This window comes from Varanus komodoensis, unplaced genomic scaffold, assembly GCF_004798865.1.
Source record: "Varanus komodoensis strain SLA01 unplaced genomic scaffold, ASM479886v1 scaffold46_1, whole genome shotgun sequence".
NCBI classification, from domain to species: Eukaryota; Metazoa; Chordata; class Lepidosauria; order Squamata; family Varanidae; genus Varanus; species Varanus komodoensis.
The window spans coordinates 1,196,111-1,212,269 of record NW_025336043.1 but is presented as its reverse complement, the minus strand read 5'-3'; the positions used below and the strand labels follow the sequence as shown (position 1 = coordinate 1,212,269).

General features: G+C 55.0%; 1 protein-coding gene across 1 annotated transcript in view; it reads right to left on the bottom strand.

Moving 5' to 3' along the window:
* Positions 1–517: 517 nt before the first annotated feature.
* ANP32A (acidic nuclear phosphoprotein 32 family member A) overlaps positions 518–16,159 on the bottom strand; it is a 17,410-nt gene continuing 1,768 nt past the window's right edge. The window contains exons 2-7 of the mRNA XM_044444821.1: positions 7,843–7,992; positions 5,184–5,306; positions 4,182–4,380; positions 3,302–3,399; positions 2,995–3,058; positions 518–2,001 (exon numbers count right to left, since the gene is read on the bottom strand). Of these exons, the coding sequence (XP_044300756.1) occupies positions 1,937–2,001; positions 2,995–3,058; positions 3,302–3,399; positions 4,182–4,380; positions 5,184–5,306; positions 7,843–7,992 (699 nt within the window). The 3' untranslated portion in view covers positions 518–1,936. The remainder of the gene's footprint in view (positions 2,002–2,994; positions 3,059–3,301; positions 3,400–4,181; positions 4,381–5,183; positions 5,307–7,842; positions 7,993–16,159) is intronic.

Below are 16,159 nucleotides of genomic sequence, written 5' to 3'. Positions count from 1 at the left end.
GGGAATCTAGAGGAGAGACAGGAGGAGGAAGACGGCGTGGCGACGACGGAGCTCTCAGGTCCTGACGCCTCGGACAAGGGACCAACATCCCGCTACCCCGAGGCCTGGACGGGGGCGAACGGGTCCGATCTTCGCGCAGAGAACACGCGAGCAGGCTTGGGAGCAGCACGGCCGCTCCTGCCAGCCCAGAGGCGGCCCCTCCGCCCCTCCTCGGTGCCTGGCGGAGCAGCTGCCCCAGCCCCAGCCCCAGCCCCAGCCCCTGGCCGGCTCGTGCCTTGCAAAGCCGAGCGGGGGGGCACGGAGAGCGGGCTGGAGCGGGTCCCACACGTGGCCACCCCCAGCGTGGAAGACTCCACCGCTTCTCCCCACGGGGGATCCATTTAGCTATAATGGGGGATTTGAAAGAATGCTTGAAATGGTGCTAAAAATAATCCAAAATAGGCTTTTTAAAAAAAACCCTCGGCAAAAACAACCCCCCATGTGGCCCGTTTTACTCCAATAAGCCACAGGAAAAAAATTGTATAAAAAAGGTTTATTGAAATTCATCATTGACAAACAAGACATAAAACTCAAAAAGTTTTACTCTTTGGGGAGTGAGAGGGAAGATTGTGATGTTTTTTTAAAAAATTTTATACACAGAGGAGATACTGACTAGGAAATACAAGTCACTTCTAATGTTTTTTTAAAAGGATATGAAATTAAAACTGTACATTCACCTAGGTACTTTGCAGCCGGTTTACTGACTTGCAAATAGGTAAGAAAATACATCTTTTGTATCCGCATTCCGTGCTTGAGTGTATGAAAAGAAAGCATCCCGGGCCAGACACACATCGTCCCCTCTGCTGTTCAAAAGGTTTGCAAAAATCTCCAGGGTAGTGTAACGCACACATGGAAACAGATTCTTGTCACTTAATATCAAGGAGGTGTTAATATATTTATATATATAATATTTTACAGACCAAAATAGTACACACCTTAATTAAAAGGGTTCAAACATTTTCTTTTTTTATTACAACTGTCAAATTCATTTCACCAGTTAACTCAGGAAATTAGGAACACTTTTTATATATATTTATAGATATTTTAATAACTGCCGTTTACAGAGAACTTTTCCACAGAGGCTGCGCCCCCCCCCCCCCCCGGGAACATGAGCTGTCCTGCCCATGCATCCCCCCCGCTTTGTGGAGACCCTCTGGGTGGGCCAAGCTCCAAAAGGGTTTTACAGAGAAAACAAAATAAAAAAATGAAAATCAACCCCACAAACCAAATAAAAAAGAAAGAAGGGGAGGGAAATTACGTATTTGGTCACTATTTACAAACGACAAAGTAAAAAGTTACCTACGGGAAATGGAGAGAAACGGTTTCTGGGAACAGCAGTCATTCACAAACAGGCAACAAAGAAAACACGTTATCAAGATGCTGTTTGCACTTCACTGCTCTGGCTGGAATGCTTTCACGGCAAACTTTGCTGCATCCAGAAGAGAAGAAAAAAAATACTTACAATATGCTCAGAGACTGGCAAAAGCCACTGATTCTACGGACCCAAAAAGATCTCACCACCATCTCCATTCCTGCCCCCTTTGTATCACATGGAAATCTTCTTGCTCAAACCTTTAAAAAAAACTTTCCTTAAAAAACCCAAAGTGTATAGATGTTCCACTCCAAGAAAAAAATAAAAATAAAAACAAATCCACCACTTGCTTTATATTTGCTATTGCATTGACAGGAACTAATAACAGACACAAAAGGAAATTCTTCAGAAACAAAAGCAGGAGTGGCAGTTCTTAAAAAAAGATTAAATTCCCTCACCCGCACAACTATCCACTTCCTTCTCAACCCCACAGCAACGGGAGGGGAGGGGGTGAAATACAGGATAGGAACAGTCAAATCACAATAGGAAATTTGTCCCCCGACCCCGAGATAGAGTATAGCCACTTCAGTCGTCTTCATCGCCTTCCTCGTCATCAGCCTCTCGTTTTCTCTTCTCGCCCCGCTCTTCCTCTGTGGAAGGAAGGATGGAAGGAAGGATGGACGGACGGAAGGACGGATGGGGATTGTTACAGACCTGCCCCGCCCCGTCCTCTTCATGGTTCACCCCAGGACCGCTCCAGTCTTTGTTTCTGAAGCAGCTTGGGCCAATTCTGCGGGGACACATCTGTAGGGCCCCTCCCCATCTCCCACCCACAGGCAGCTACCCCGTCCTCATGTTGGATCCCCCAGGGGCCAGGGGGACTGGTTTGGCCCCAGGCCTTTCGCCACCCACCCTCGGGGGAAGGCTTGCACACGGGAATTTAATCTTGCCTGCTGAATGTCTTCTGTTCAAACCCTTCCACAGCAGGCCTGCGCAAAGTGAGCCCGAAACGGCTTCATATTTTGCACACTGCTTTCCCCAAATAAGAATAATTTGTAATAAAATATTTTAAGTCAACAGCCGCAAGCGGCAGGAGGAGACCACGGCCTCCCTTTCTGGCTTGAGGTCAACCACAGAGTCGGCAAACGAACGCCAAGAGCCTGGCCAAGAAACCATAAACTGCGGAGGTGCTGATCCCAGGGGAAGCAGCCTCCGGGTGCAACAGTCAAGGCGTTCGCGCTGGGATGTGCCAAGCCTCTCCAGAACCTGGTGCATGCCCGCTCAACAGTCTTCTCCCGGTGCTCATCCTCCCTGGAGGAAGAGAGCCGAGTCCGGGGAAAAGCCCGGCCACACACTGGCAAGCAGGTGTGCCAGCCACCATTCCCGGCGCTGCTTGTGCTGAGCCCCCGCGAACGCCGGCTGTGATGGCAGGAACGCCGATGCAGCCAAAGTCTGGGAAGCTGAAAACCAGGGGATGCGGCAGCTTCTCCACCCAGAGAGGTTCCTCGCCTGCCCCTTGTCAGCCTGCTGCTGTCCAAGAGGGCACCCCGAATTCGCCACGGGGCACTGTGTGCCTTTGGCTGCGGGACTCAGCTGGACGGGACAGCATCCCGGATCCTTCCTTGACACGGGGCTGTGCTTACCGGCTTCTTCATCCTCCTCTTCTTCGTCATCTACTTCCCTGTCGTTATAGCCTTCTTCATCCTCCTGGACAGAGCCACCAAGAAAGGAATGGCACACTTTACTCTTGCCCAGAACTTTTCCAAACTCACAAAGCCTTTCAGAAATCAGAACTTTAATTCTAATGTGCTGATTTTAACTAGAACTTAATTCTAAACGGCCAAAAATCACCACCACAGTGTGGATGGGGGGGAGCATCCGAGATCCCGCCAGCCTTGTCTCAGATGCATGACTGCCATTTTACTTCCCCCCATCCAACAAGATTCTTACCTCCTCTTCCCCGCTTACATCCTCCTCTTCTCCCTCTTCCTCCTCATCTTCCTCCTCCTCCTCTTCTATGACCTGAGCATCTTCATCACCCTCCTCTTCTACAAAAAGCAGGCAAACCGGTCTGGTTAGTTTACGGCCACCAGCAGAGGCTCCTTTCCCCCCTCTTGTGGCCAGAAGTGGCTCTGCATGGGGTGCCGCTTCTCATCATGCCCTTCTTGCAGGAGTAACGCCTTTTTTCATTCAAACTCCCTGGGCTCCTGCCCATCGCCGAAACAGCAGGCAGCCTGATGCACCTGGGTTTAGCAGGAGGCAAATGTGTGGGGAAAGATGCTGCCCGATGCTCTGCTAGGCTCATGTGAGAAGTTCACCAAAGTAGGCACACGAACCCCAGCTGGCAGCTGAAGCCTTCATGGTCTCAAGGACAAAGGTGAGCGAGAAACTGGTCTGCAACTGGACATCATCCAAACAGAGCATGAACTGCAACTGGAATGCCACCCACACGGAGAAATTCATACTTCTTTCGACGGTTAAAGGTGCAGTTCCAGGGAGGGATGCACCTTCAAGCCAGGCGTGAAAATGGATAGTTTGGGAGAAGGCACAGAAGGAAAACAGGGCCAGTAAAACTTGCTTGCCAAAAATGCACAAGCTCGGAAAAATGCATACACAAGGTGTGTATTTTTTTAAATGTGCATGCATGCACACAAATATTAGTGCAGGACAAAAATCTGATGGGGAAGCAGGATGGGGAAGGCTTCCCCGTGGAAAGGTGAGAACTTGAGGACAACTGCGTTTGCTGGACTCAGCCCTCCCGAGCCAAAAGCAAGTGGGCTGGGCAGCTGGTCCCCACTAGGCTGCCAAGGCAAAGGCCGAAGGGACGTACCGTCTTCGTCCTCCTCCTCCTCGTCGAGGCCTTCCACGTAGCCCTCTGCGTCGGAATCGGGGGCCTCCTTATCATCCCGGTCATACCCATCCAGGTACGTGAGCTGCGGGAGCAGTTTGAAGACGTTGTCTCTGTAGTCGTTCAAGTTAGTCACCTCACAGTTGAAAAGATCTAAACTCTTCAGGTTTTCTAACTTTTCCTGGAAGGCAAAGCAAAGGAAGGGATTTGCCCGCACCCCCGAGATGCACGCATCAGAGGAAAATGCCACCCACGCACAAATACTCCGATCTGTTAAAAAGCAAAGGCGATCCGGAGGCAGAGGAGCGGCGTGTCTGGCCTTCCCGAAGGGCGACTCACAGGGCTTGCTCCGGATACTGCAGGCCCTTGCATTTTCCTATTCTCCAGGCATGTGGGACTACAACTCTCATCCCAGTCAGATGGGACCTGTAGTCCTATGCAGCCACTACAGTCTTGTGGCCAAGCTTCAGCCAGGGCACCAGACTTCTGGGAGACTCTGCAACAAACCCTGAAAATCCGCCCGACCGCAGGGACCGGAGGGCGTGTGCCACGCCTGCTGTGCCGCCTTGGGCCACAATGAGCAGGTGCGGACCCGGGGCCTTCGGGACCACTGGGGATGTTGGACTGACTCCACCCCTGCAGCAGGGACTCTCTGCCCTCCTCGAGCCGAGAGGGAAGGGCAGAAAATGGGCCAGTGCCCCCGGAGAGAGGCCTTTCCCGGGAAAGCGCCCAGCTGCCAGCTCCCGGGGGAAAAGGACAAAATCGCAAGCGGCACAACAGGGAAACTCTGCAGTTGCACAGCTCCACTCTGCTTACGCTCCCGTCCCTTGCGGGTTCTCCTTGCAAACCACCCTGACTCCTCTGCTGAGGCTACAAAGAAGGTGCACGGGCAGGAAAGGAAGAGGCGGGGCAGGGCAGCAAGCCGCCTGGGGTGTCCTCCCCGGGGACATCGCCGGCATGCTGCCCCCGCCGCCGCAGACTCACCAGCGGCTCTATCGTACTGAGGTCCTTGATCTTGTTGCCACTCAGGTTGAGATGCATGAGGGCTGGGCACTTTTCCGCCAGCACTTCCAGTCCGCCCGAGATTCTGTTGTCGCTTAACTCGAGCTGAGGGGGAGAGCGGTTGGTTCTGGTTTGAGAAAGCCAAACGAGCACCGCGAAACTGACATGTGCCCCGTTCGACGCACACCCCACCCTCCTGCCGGGTTGCATCACGAACTGGAACAGGGACTGAACCGGCATCGTTACCACGCAGTGTGACAAGATGCTCGACCTACTGAAGGCACCGAGTATTTTAATGAGGCACCAAAGCAAAGTAACCCAAAGCGAAGTGTTGGGGGCGGGAGTGTGTGCCCCCTGGCACCGTGGGCAGCAGGGACATTCTTGGGAATGCCCTGTTGACGTTGCACAGCTGGATCCTGGAGTTTGCCCATTCTTCCCGGCAAAACTCCTCCAGATAATAGGATGAAAGTCAGGGTCATTCCATGATGTCTGGGTTCCTCTCTCTAAGCCATTCTGCTGTGACTCTGGCTGTCCATTTAGGGTCTTGTCCTGCTGGGAGGGGAGCATCTGCTCCAGTCCCGGATCCCATGAATGCCCTCCCTGTAGCCCCCCTGTATCTGGCTCCACCCAGCTTTCCCCCACTCCTGGCCATCCCACTGCCGTCCGGTGCCACCAGAACGGTCTTCTCAGGCCAGGCACACCGTTGGCTCTGAGCCACACAGAGCGCTCTGCAACGAGGCCCCAGAGTCCGGCCTTGGTCTCGTCAGGGAACCTTCCCCACGCTCGCTGTGTCTCCCGCATGCCGTTTGGCAAACTCCCAACCGGCTCTGATGTCGGATTCTTTCAGCAGGGTCTTTCTTCCACCCCTCTGCTCTGTGGAGCCTCCAGGTGACAGCAACGCCACAAAGGGCTTCCCTGCCTCAGCTGCAGACCCCTCGGGCTCCTTCAGAGTTGCCGTTCGCCTCTTGGCTGCTTCCCTGACCAGTCCCCTGTGCCCAGGCACCGAGCTGCCGGACAGCCGGGTCTAGGCGGCGCTGTGGCTGACCCACCTGCCTTACGTTTTGGAATATGGGGCGCAGTGGGGCTCAGGGGATGCTGACAGCCGGGGTTCCTTTTAGAACCCAACTGGGACGGCTGCTTCTGCACAGCCTTGGCCTTGGAGTGGTTTGCTGCCTCCTGGCCCTTCGTGACGCCTTTTGCTGGACGTGCTCCCCAGCCAGTGCTGGGGCCGCCCAGGAATGCTCAGAGCGGCACACAGGCGGCGCCCTTCAGCAGCTGCCCGGACGCGGCTTCTGGAGGCAGCGGCTGCACGGGCCCCTCACTGCAAGGCGGCAACAACTGCCCGCTCACTTTGCGTCGCTCACTTCACTTTTGCGCCACAGTAAAAATATTTTGCACCTTCGCATTATTGGGCAGCCTGCCCACATCGAGCAGGAACAGGGCCAGTTCGTTCCGGGCTGAATTGCCACAAAACGCAGACAAAGCCAATGGGTGTTGCTCCCCCCCACTGCCAGCTCCCGCAGCGCTTCCTCGGTCCTCTCCTCCTTGCCCCCATTGCTGGCCACGGGTGCCACCCTGGGGGCCCCAGCGCCGAGGGGTGGGCTTTTGGGAACTAGGGAGCCAGCGGCGTGACTGACGACAGTGAAAAGCCAAGGCAGGAGAGCAGAGGAGGATGAGGAGTCGCGGCAGGAGCAGGCAGACGGGGAACGGGAAAGAGGCGGAGGGGCTCGGGGTGGCCCAGGCCGGCGTTTGGCAAAGCCAGCAGATTAATCGATGCATCAAACCTGGCGGGGAAGAAGAGGTGGGGACCGGGGGGCGGGGCACAGAGTACAGCCAGAGCAGATGGCTTCCATTTTAGACCAACTTGGAGCCGCGAGAAAGTGGGGACCAGGCCAGGGCTTAGCAGGTTCCCAGGGCAGAGAAGGTGTGTGGACGATTCCCATGGTTTGGAAAGGTGCACCCATGATGCCCGTCCAGGCAGGTGGCAGAGGAGACGGAAATGGTCCTGCGAAGACAGGACACCCGCTGCTCGCCTCGGAGGGGTGAAGCTGCATGCACGAAAGCGAAGGCAGCGTGGAGGATGCACTCTTTGGGCGAGGGGGCAAACGTGCCCAGGGCTGAAGGCCAAGGCCAAGTGAGGGGGCACAAGGGAAAAGGAGCCACAGGAGAGGACCGGTGTCTGAAAAAGACCCCCAGAGCCATGGACTGGCGGGCAGAGAAGGGGCAGGAACGGAGGGCAGGCTCCATGGGATGCCAAAGGAGGTGAGGTGATGCCTAGAGATCAGCCGCAGAGCCGTGGGCCTAAGTCCAGGAGTGCACAGAAAAGTCAGTCCAGGGGCGAAGGTTTTAAGAAAAGGCAAGGGAAAGAGAGGGGATGTGGCTGAGCCTGAGAGAGGACACTGAAGCCACGAAGGGCACGTGTGGAGTGCGAGCAACCGTAAGGTCAAGAAATCTCATCGCATTATGAAACTCCTGTTGATCATTAAGATCCCCTAACAAAGATCTGTAATTCCGATTTAATCTTTTATTGCAAGGAGACCTATCTATTTGGATCAAAGCCTTTGGACATGCAAAACTAATTACACACTTTAGAAGATAGTACTTTTCATTATAAAAACCAGGGAGCAGAACTTGCACCTACCTTCTTAAGTTTGTTTAACTTTGGTAAGTTTGCCACTGAGGTGAGGCCAACATTGATTGTACTTAAGAATTCCAGCTCTTCAAATTCATCTGTGAGGCCTTCGATTTTGCCTTCATTTGACCTGCAGTTGTCAAGAACAAGCTCTTTAACCTGTGGATAAGAATTGAAATAAAGATCTGGTTATCTCGTCTTTCGCTGGTGCCTCGGTGCCTCGGCAGCCAGGTTTGCAAACCACACCGGCCTCTCCCAAACAACTCATCTCAGTGCAACCTCAACATCTGACGGGACTAGCTGACACCAGGGTGGTCAGGATGGCGCTTGCCAGATGTTTTGGACTGACCCCAGGCATTTGGGCTCATTAGCCGGGTGGTCCGCAGCTTCTGGGAGTTGAAGTTCTGAACATCTGGAGATCCACCTTCTGTTCACCGCTCATCTAACCTCACTTTCCCAAGACCAAAGTTAAGTCTCGGCCCATGGACAGAAGTGGGCCACCTGACGACCCCGGGAGACCAACCAAGGAGGGGCACCTTTGGACCCATGTCCCAGGCTCCTCCTCACACCCCAGGGCACGTGAGGGTCTAAGCCTGTGCCTGCTGCTTACATTTGGCAAGAGTGGCTTTAGAGGGCACCTTTCCCATCCCGACCGCTACCTCCCATTCCTAGACCCTTCATGAATGGGTGAAAAGCAGCGATCCTCACGTAGGTGCAAGCCCACCAGCCACATGCCTCCACCGGGAGAAGCCGCCGTTCCTTCCCCCTCTCTGCTTCCAGTCCTTCAACCCATTACTGTTCCTCTTCTTCTGTGGCTGCTGAGCTTGCTCAGCCATCTCTGGTGAGGGACTTGGCCAAAAGCCCTTTCAAGTCCCAGTAAACAAAGTTTACCTGTCCACACGCTGGCACTCTCACAGAAGCCTGAAGCTTAGTGAGGTTTGCAGAAGCCAAGTAATCATGAGATCAGAAAAGATGTGGAAGATCAGGAAGCCCCACGGGGTTCTCAGGCCCTGGAGCCGTCTTCCTCTTGCCCCGAGCCTGTTTCCTGCCCATGATTCTTCCCACTGCACCAGGCTGCTGGGCCATCCAAAGCCAGCAAGGATGGTTTCCGGACCAGCAAGACGATCAGAACGAGGCAGTGCAGAACTCAAGCGGGGGAGAAATCCCACTGCGGATTCTCTTCCTTCTCCAAACAGGCCGCTGAGCCCCCCAGCGCAGCCCGAACCCAGTTTGCCTTCCAGGCATAATTTCACATTGCAGCATAAACGGAGAGCAGGGGCAACGCCCCAAAATCAGTGGCTGCAGGTTATCCTGAGGCAGAGGGTTTCCTCTGGTCGTTGTGACCGAGGCTGCAGACGCTCCCGCTTCTTCTTGCTATTGCCAACCTCACCTCTTTCGCCACCCAGAGAGCATAATGCTAATGGGGCAGCTTTTATACAAATTTAATATTTTATTTATTTTTTATTTTATTTACATATATTTATAGGCCGCCTATAATTGCCGAAGCCTTCCTAAGTGGCTTACAATGCAAAAACATGAGGAAACAAACACCTTCCTCATTTGGATGCCAGGACAAATAGAAAGGTGTCTAAATTAGTTTATTTTTGAGGAATTATTAGGGTACAGGGTCAAACACCTTGTGTGACTGCAAAGAACATGGGTTGGAAAGGGTTTAAAAGTGGGGCCCACAGGCAGCCCCACAGCCCCCCTCTCCCAAATGCATGTATGGGGAAAATGGGATATGGCGCCACAGAGTACCCACAAGGTCAGAATTAGCTTATTTTTTTAAAAAAAGCCACCTTCTGCCCACCTGGCAGATGGCCCCAACCCGGTGCAAGTGTGCAAAATGACACCAGAACTCCCCAAGTTGCCCCCCCCACCAGACCCCTCTGCTTGCTGACTTGAAGCATGGCAGCTTCGGTTCGGTGTATCCCTAACGAGACTAAGGGATGTTGACCTGCGAGTGGATGCAGCTTCATGAACATGTTGACCCAGTGCACAGATGCGGTGAAAATGGCCCACTCCACGTTGGACCAAAAAGGGAATCCAAAATCAAGGGGCCACCAGCATATCCCCCTTTGACAAACTGATGGGGCAACTTGAAAATTTGAAAAAATGCAGAATAGAGCAACTAAAACCACGGAAGGGCTGCGGAAACATATTTGCAGGGCTGCACATTTAACAATGCCTTTGCTTCGGAAAAAACGCGAGCAGGACTTGTCGAACAGAGGTCTGAACTCAGGAGGCCTGTGGTCTGATCCTGCATTGTTATTCCTATCTTCTCACTCCTGCTTTCCATCAAAATCTGGAGAGCTCGTTGCAACAGGACTGCAATGCCCAGCTGGGCCTTCAAGAGGGACCGGCAAGCCGTCCTCTCAGCGGCCCCAACCAGGAGTCTTGGTGAGGGCGAGACTAACGCTGCCCTGACTCCCCCTGGTCCCCTTCAAGAAAAAGACCGGCCGAGCGGCTTCTTAAAGGGTAAAAAAACCTGTTGATGCAGGCTCTTCCCCAAGACCCAGGGGAGGGTGTCGGACAGCTGGGTCCGCACATGGGGAATTGCGTCACCGCGAAAATGGCGTACGGCTCAGCGCTGTCAGCTGCGGCCGCGGCAGGCTGTGGCCCCCACCATGCCTCCAGAGAAGGCAGGTTATCCGTCCTTTCCAAAACCAGGGGCCTGTCGCTTCCCTTTTCCAGCCACAACGTCCTCATCCCCGCTTGACAATGGCACCGACCGGGCAGGACTCGGCGCGGCCGCTGCGCCGTTCCATTGGCAGGGCAAGCCGCTCTTCAGCACGGCTTACCTGGCGAGCAGTCGGTGCGGAATTCACGTCAGATCGAGCCAGCGGCGAGGACGGCTGTGTCTCGCAGGAACCCGCGGCCCTCGATGCGGAAGGAGCCCCTCCCTCCATGCACAGAGGCGGTCGGGAGCCAGATGGCTGGAGCGCTGCATCAGGCGCGCCAGGCCCTCCCTGCTGCCTCAGCAAAAAGGAGGCTGTTGGAGAGAAACGGAACAGCGTGCGCACGTCGGCCGGCCGGCCAAGCACAGGAATGCGCCGAGCACCCCGCAGCGGCCGAGGAATTCTCGGCTCCGCCGGCTGCTTCCCAGTTCCACACGGGCTTCCCTCAGTGCCGGGGCCAGAGACGAGCCAGGGCAACGGGCCCTGCTCCGACCGGGGAGCAGACTCCGGCCAACGCCAGCGGTCTGGAAGCTTGTTGCAGGGAGAACTCTTGGCCGGGGTTCTGCTGGGTCTTTTTGGTGCCCTCGTGCTGGGGGACACCTCCCCAAGACTGGGCAGGCGGGCTTTGGGAGGGCAATTAAACCTTTTCATCCTACTGCACGTCCTACCTATTTCAGTTCCTTCCTGTGTGTGTTTTAATGCTGTCTTGTATTCAGAATTCATTAAGAGATCCTTCAGGATGTCCTTATTCCAGCTGGCATTTGGATAATTTTCCGGAGCTGTTTTAGCAAGTATTTTCCTATTGCCACAGCACCAATATTATACTCATGCCGCTATTTTATGCTGTTTTAACGCTGCTCTCCTATTTTGCAGTGTTGTTGTAGTTAGACCTAATTTTACCACTCTATGTGGAAGATGGGATTTGCTGCAGTAAGGAGGGGGGCTTCATGGGCCAAGTCTGGCCCAACACACTCCATTCTGGCCCTGCAGGGTCCCCCAAGCGGTCAGACCCTTCCCCCTGCCCACCCTAATCTTTTGGTGGCCTTCTTGCACACGTTCCCCATTCTGAAATGCCTCTGCTAGGTGCCCACAGCATGAACTTTACGCCAAAGATGCTGGCATTTTCAGCCCACCCTTTCCCTTCTGGCCCCCTCCATGACCCCCAGCATCTTCAAAACTGAATTAGGCCCTCGGGCTGAAAGAGGGCCCCCGAGCACCGCAGGGATCAAAGCTCCTCCAGCATGGTTCACCCCACTCCAGCAGAGAGGGGGACCAGCAGTGCTGCCTCCACAGCCGTGATCCTCCAGGAACGCACAGCACAGCCTTCCCGAACCTGCACTTGGACCGCAGCTCCCAGAATTCTCACCCAGCAGGTGAGAGAGACTGGGGATTCTGGGTGTTGCAGTCCAAAGGTGTCTGGACAGGCCAAGGTTGGGGAAGGCTGGTCCCAGGCTCAGCTTTGCCCAGATCTCAGCAGGCAGCCCTCAGGTCTGTCCTTAGGAGCATCTGAAGGAATCCCCTTGGGAAATGCAAGGGATGCTGCTCGGAGGGCCTTTCTGCAGCTGTTCCCCATAGTTGGACTGTTCTCCTCACGGAGATTCGCCTGGTGCCTTCCTTATCCTCTTTCTGGCGAAGACCTTCGTTCTTAAAAAATATTTCACTATCTTGTTCTTGTGTCTTGCACTTCGGAAAACCGCACTATTAAGCTGCACCTCTCTCACACAACTGAGTCCATCTGCATAATGTGAACCTGAGCAACACGGCAATTAAGCTGCAGACGAAGAAATCTTTCTGCAGGGCAGCACTCCTCCTCCTGCAGCCATGAGCATTTGGTGGACACCAGCTCATTTCCCGCAGCGTGGCCTCCCACAGGTAGAAAACTACTTCGCGCTTCTGCAGAAGCTACACGGACTCTCACGGGGGCCAGGGTTTGCCCCGAAATACATGTAGTCACAATGAAAGGGCCCCCCTCCCCCTTGAGGAATCACCCAGCTTGGCTGAATATGACCAAAAGTCATGACATGCATCGATAGCGGCACAGTCTCTTTCTCTACAAGTATCTACCATGGATCGCACTGTCCCTGCCACCATATTTAGACACTGGCCCACTATTATTAATCACGTGCAGAATTATTATTATTATTATTATTATTATTATTATTATTATTATTATTATTATAAGGGGCGATGCAATCAGCAACATGGTAAGGTTTATCCACTGTCCCCTGGACAAACGGTGATTTGAACCCAAGCTATCTGTGTGGGTTCGGGCTAATTCTTGTCTGAACAAAACGACTCAGAAGCAGAATTAATTCGCCTGCCACAAAACGCTACTTCTGAAAGCAAGAATATAGGCTCAAACAAAATGATTGATTCTTAAGACAATCACACATTGTTAAATCGATTTGCACGTTGTTAAACAGAGAGAGCGATAGAAGAGTCTTCCAGCTCGCTTGCCCACGAGCCACTTCTGCAGAAATAAAACCCAGTCTCGTGAAATACTTTTTATTAGGGCCAACCAAAATGTCATGCCAGCATGTGCAGTTGTCAAAGCGCTGTTCCTCAGAACGGGTTGTAAAAAATCAGAGGAGGAAGGAATAGTGCCACAGCTTAGGAGAGCTTCGATATTAGCAGAAGCTAGTCCGAGAATACCCTCTTTTGCCTTATTGTCTTACTTTCTGGGCAGGAACTAGCTACGGCATACACTCATGTTGGACAAAGGTCCACCAAGCTTGTCTGACCTGAGCATCCAGGCAAAGTCCACATTTACTACAGTCCTTCCCCAGCGGGAGAAGGACCAAGGCCTGATCTCTTACGCCCCCCTGGACTTTGGAGGAGCTGCGTGAAGCCCACTGGCAGTGCTGCCAACCTGCTTCCTATCTAGCTCCAAGCTCCAGAGGGAGATGGAGCTCATTATGCACACCATGAAGAATGACCCTGGCTTGTCTGGCATTTGGAGGGCTGAAGGACCAGCTCCTTCCACAAGCGCCCCCCTGAACTGGCCAGCCCGACTCCAGGGGCACGGCAAGCGAGTGCCAGGAGGCGGTTCCTGCAGCCACTTCCACCTTCCCAGTGAGAGCTTCAAGCCCAGCCACTGCACCCTTCCGGGCACCCCATGAACGCTGGCTGAGGAAGACCCCCCTTGACTGAAGGTCCCCAGCCTGTTATGTCCCCTTGGATGCTTCTGGTATTCCCAGCTGCTTCCATCCTATTTTTCAATACACTGGTTTGGGCCCATAATCGGTATCCTTTTAGGATGTTTATGCTGTGAGTTGCTTTGAGTCCACCTGGTGGAAAGAGGCAGGATACCGGATATAAGCTTTTAAAGTCCTAAAGAAACGATGCTTGTGGATCACTGACTTTGGGTGTCCTGAAGGAAATGCCGAGTATATGTGACTTGCTTATGCAAATTCTGCCTAATTTTAGCAGAAAAAGGGCCACTCACCGGAGGGTAGAACTCCAGCAAGTGAACCAGCCTGGCTGAACTACAATCCCCAACCGTGCTGGGAAAGCCGCCATATCCAGTTCAGGAAGAGCCACCAAACTCTATAGTGAAACCCATGGGATTGCACGGGCCAGAGCGCACTCCCCACTCCGGAGCCGCCCTCCCGCCGAGTGCAGTGGGGCGCATCCCAGGCAGGGCACTCCACAGCAACCAGCAGCTCCAGCGTCGCTCGGCACCCAAAACCGAGTCCTATCACAGAGGAACTCCGCAAAATAGTCCCTGCATCAACCCCAGAAGCAGTACCAAGATTACCCCAAAGTTTATCATCATCACCTCAAGTTTTACTGAAAGTAAGTCTGCCTTGTTCTGGACTTTTAAAAGACTTCCGTATGGAAAGGGGCGCTTAGCAAGGCACCCCCTACTTCCGGGGGCCTCAAACTTTTTGAACAGGGGCCAGTGAAAGGTGCCAGCAATGGGTGGGGCCGCCAAGGCAGTGCGGGGGGGGGGGGGCGCACGTGGAGATCATTCCCTCCAAACGATCTCCTTGCGAGCAAGCCGGTGCCTTGCCCAGCAGCAGCTTTCTTGCAAGGAGATCCTTTTCGCCGATCGAGTCAAAACTATCTCCTTGCGAGCGTGGCAAGCTATGGCGGGCCGGATAAACGGGCATGGCGGGCCGGATCCAGCCCGCGGGCCACAGTTTGAGGACCCATGCCCTACTTCCTAGGAAGTTCCTTGTGAGCAGAAAGAGACTATTCTTATCAGTAGTTGTATTCTGTACTTACACCCCACCTTTTTCCTCTTGCAAGAGCGGACACCCGAACCCTAACGCAACTCCATTGTATTGTTGCAGATGAGGTAGGCCGGGCGGTGGGTTGGTGCCTGGCCCAGTCAAAGCGCCCTGTCCCTCTTTGAAGCACCACGTCTTTAATACATTAACTATGGCTTTCATTGTGACCGGGGCAACTGTTTTCTGTGACAAAAGGGAAACTGCATCTCCGCTCAGGAAGGATCCCATACAATGCTAAGGCACTGGAAAGTGACGTGAGGCCCTCTTGATAAAACTGGGGGGCCTTCGCGGGGCTTTGCGCCGCAGCGCTCCATCGGTGCACCACGTTGGCAGCACATTACAAAGGGGGCATTTTAAGAGGCTTGGAAGGGCGGCCAGTGCAAGGGACGGTCCACCCTGAAGTTATCACCGGCACAAGAAACCCTTGTTCTTGCACAATATTTTGGAGGAGGCAGATCTAATTTTCCCCTCAAAGGCTGGCCAAGGAACACACACGCACTCTTGGTGTTGCTCTCAGTAATCACAAGGAAGCCAGGCAGGCTGGAAGCACAATTCCATGTGGATGGCGGCCCTGGAGGCGGCCTGACAGCAGGCAGTTGCCTCTTCCAAAGAGAACTGCCCGGAAGACACAACCGAGGGGGTCTGGGTGAAGGGAAGCGGGATGCCCAGCTCACCAGGGAAGAGACTTCCTTGGAGGTCCACACCGGTGCACATCTCCCCGCAGGGGCAAAAAATCAACGGGCAGCCCTGCCCAGGCGGACGACGGCCGAGCTCACAAGCGGCAGCTGAAAGGGGGACCCGGCCGAAAGGGTCCTGCAGAGCCGCTCTGGCACCCACCTGGCCGCAGCCCCGCCCGCCCACCTCCGGAGCCCCGCCCCGGCCCTGGGGGCCAACCGCGAGGCGCGCGCAGGGGGGCCTTCCCGGGGGCTGCGGGTCTGGGCCGCGCGCCTTCGCCACCCGCCCGCCGGTGGCACCAGTGACAAAATGGCAGCCCCTGGAAGCTGGCAGTCATGTGCGCTCACGTTGGCGGGCGGCGGGTTCCAGGCGGGGAGGAAGGGGCGGGTGGCCGGGCGGGGGCTGCCCGAGCCGCCCCAGCGCCGCCGCCCCGCCGCCCTCGGGCAGGGACGCGCCGCCGCGGCCTCCCCAGCCGCCGCCTCGCACGCCACGGAGGGAGGCGACCTGCCCCAGGCTTTCGCGGCGCGCCGCGGTCTATGCGCAGCGCGCGGCCGGGAGCCACCCAGCGGCGCCTGCCGGGGCGGATCGGGCCCGGCTCTGCCCGCGCTCGGGGAAGGCTTCGGCCGAGGCCGCCGCGCGCCCCCGCGCCCGCTCCTCTCCCGCAGCTCGGCCGGGGAAAGATGGCGCCGTGTCCTACTTCGCAGCGAGAGCGGCCGGCGCGCGGAGGCCGGGCGCGCGGGG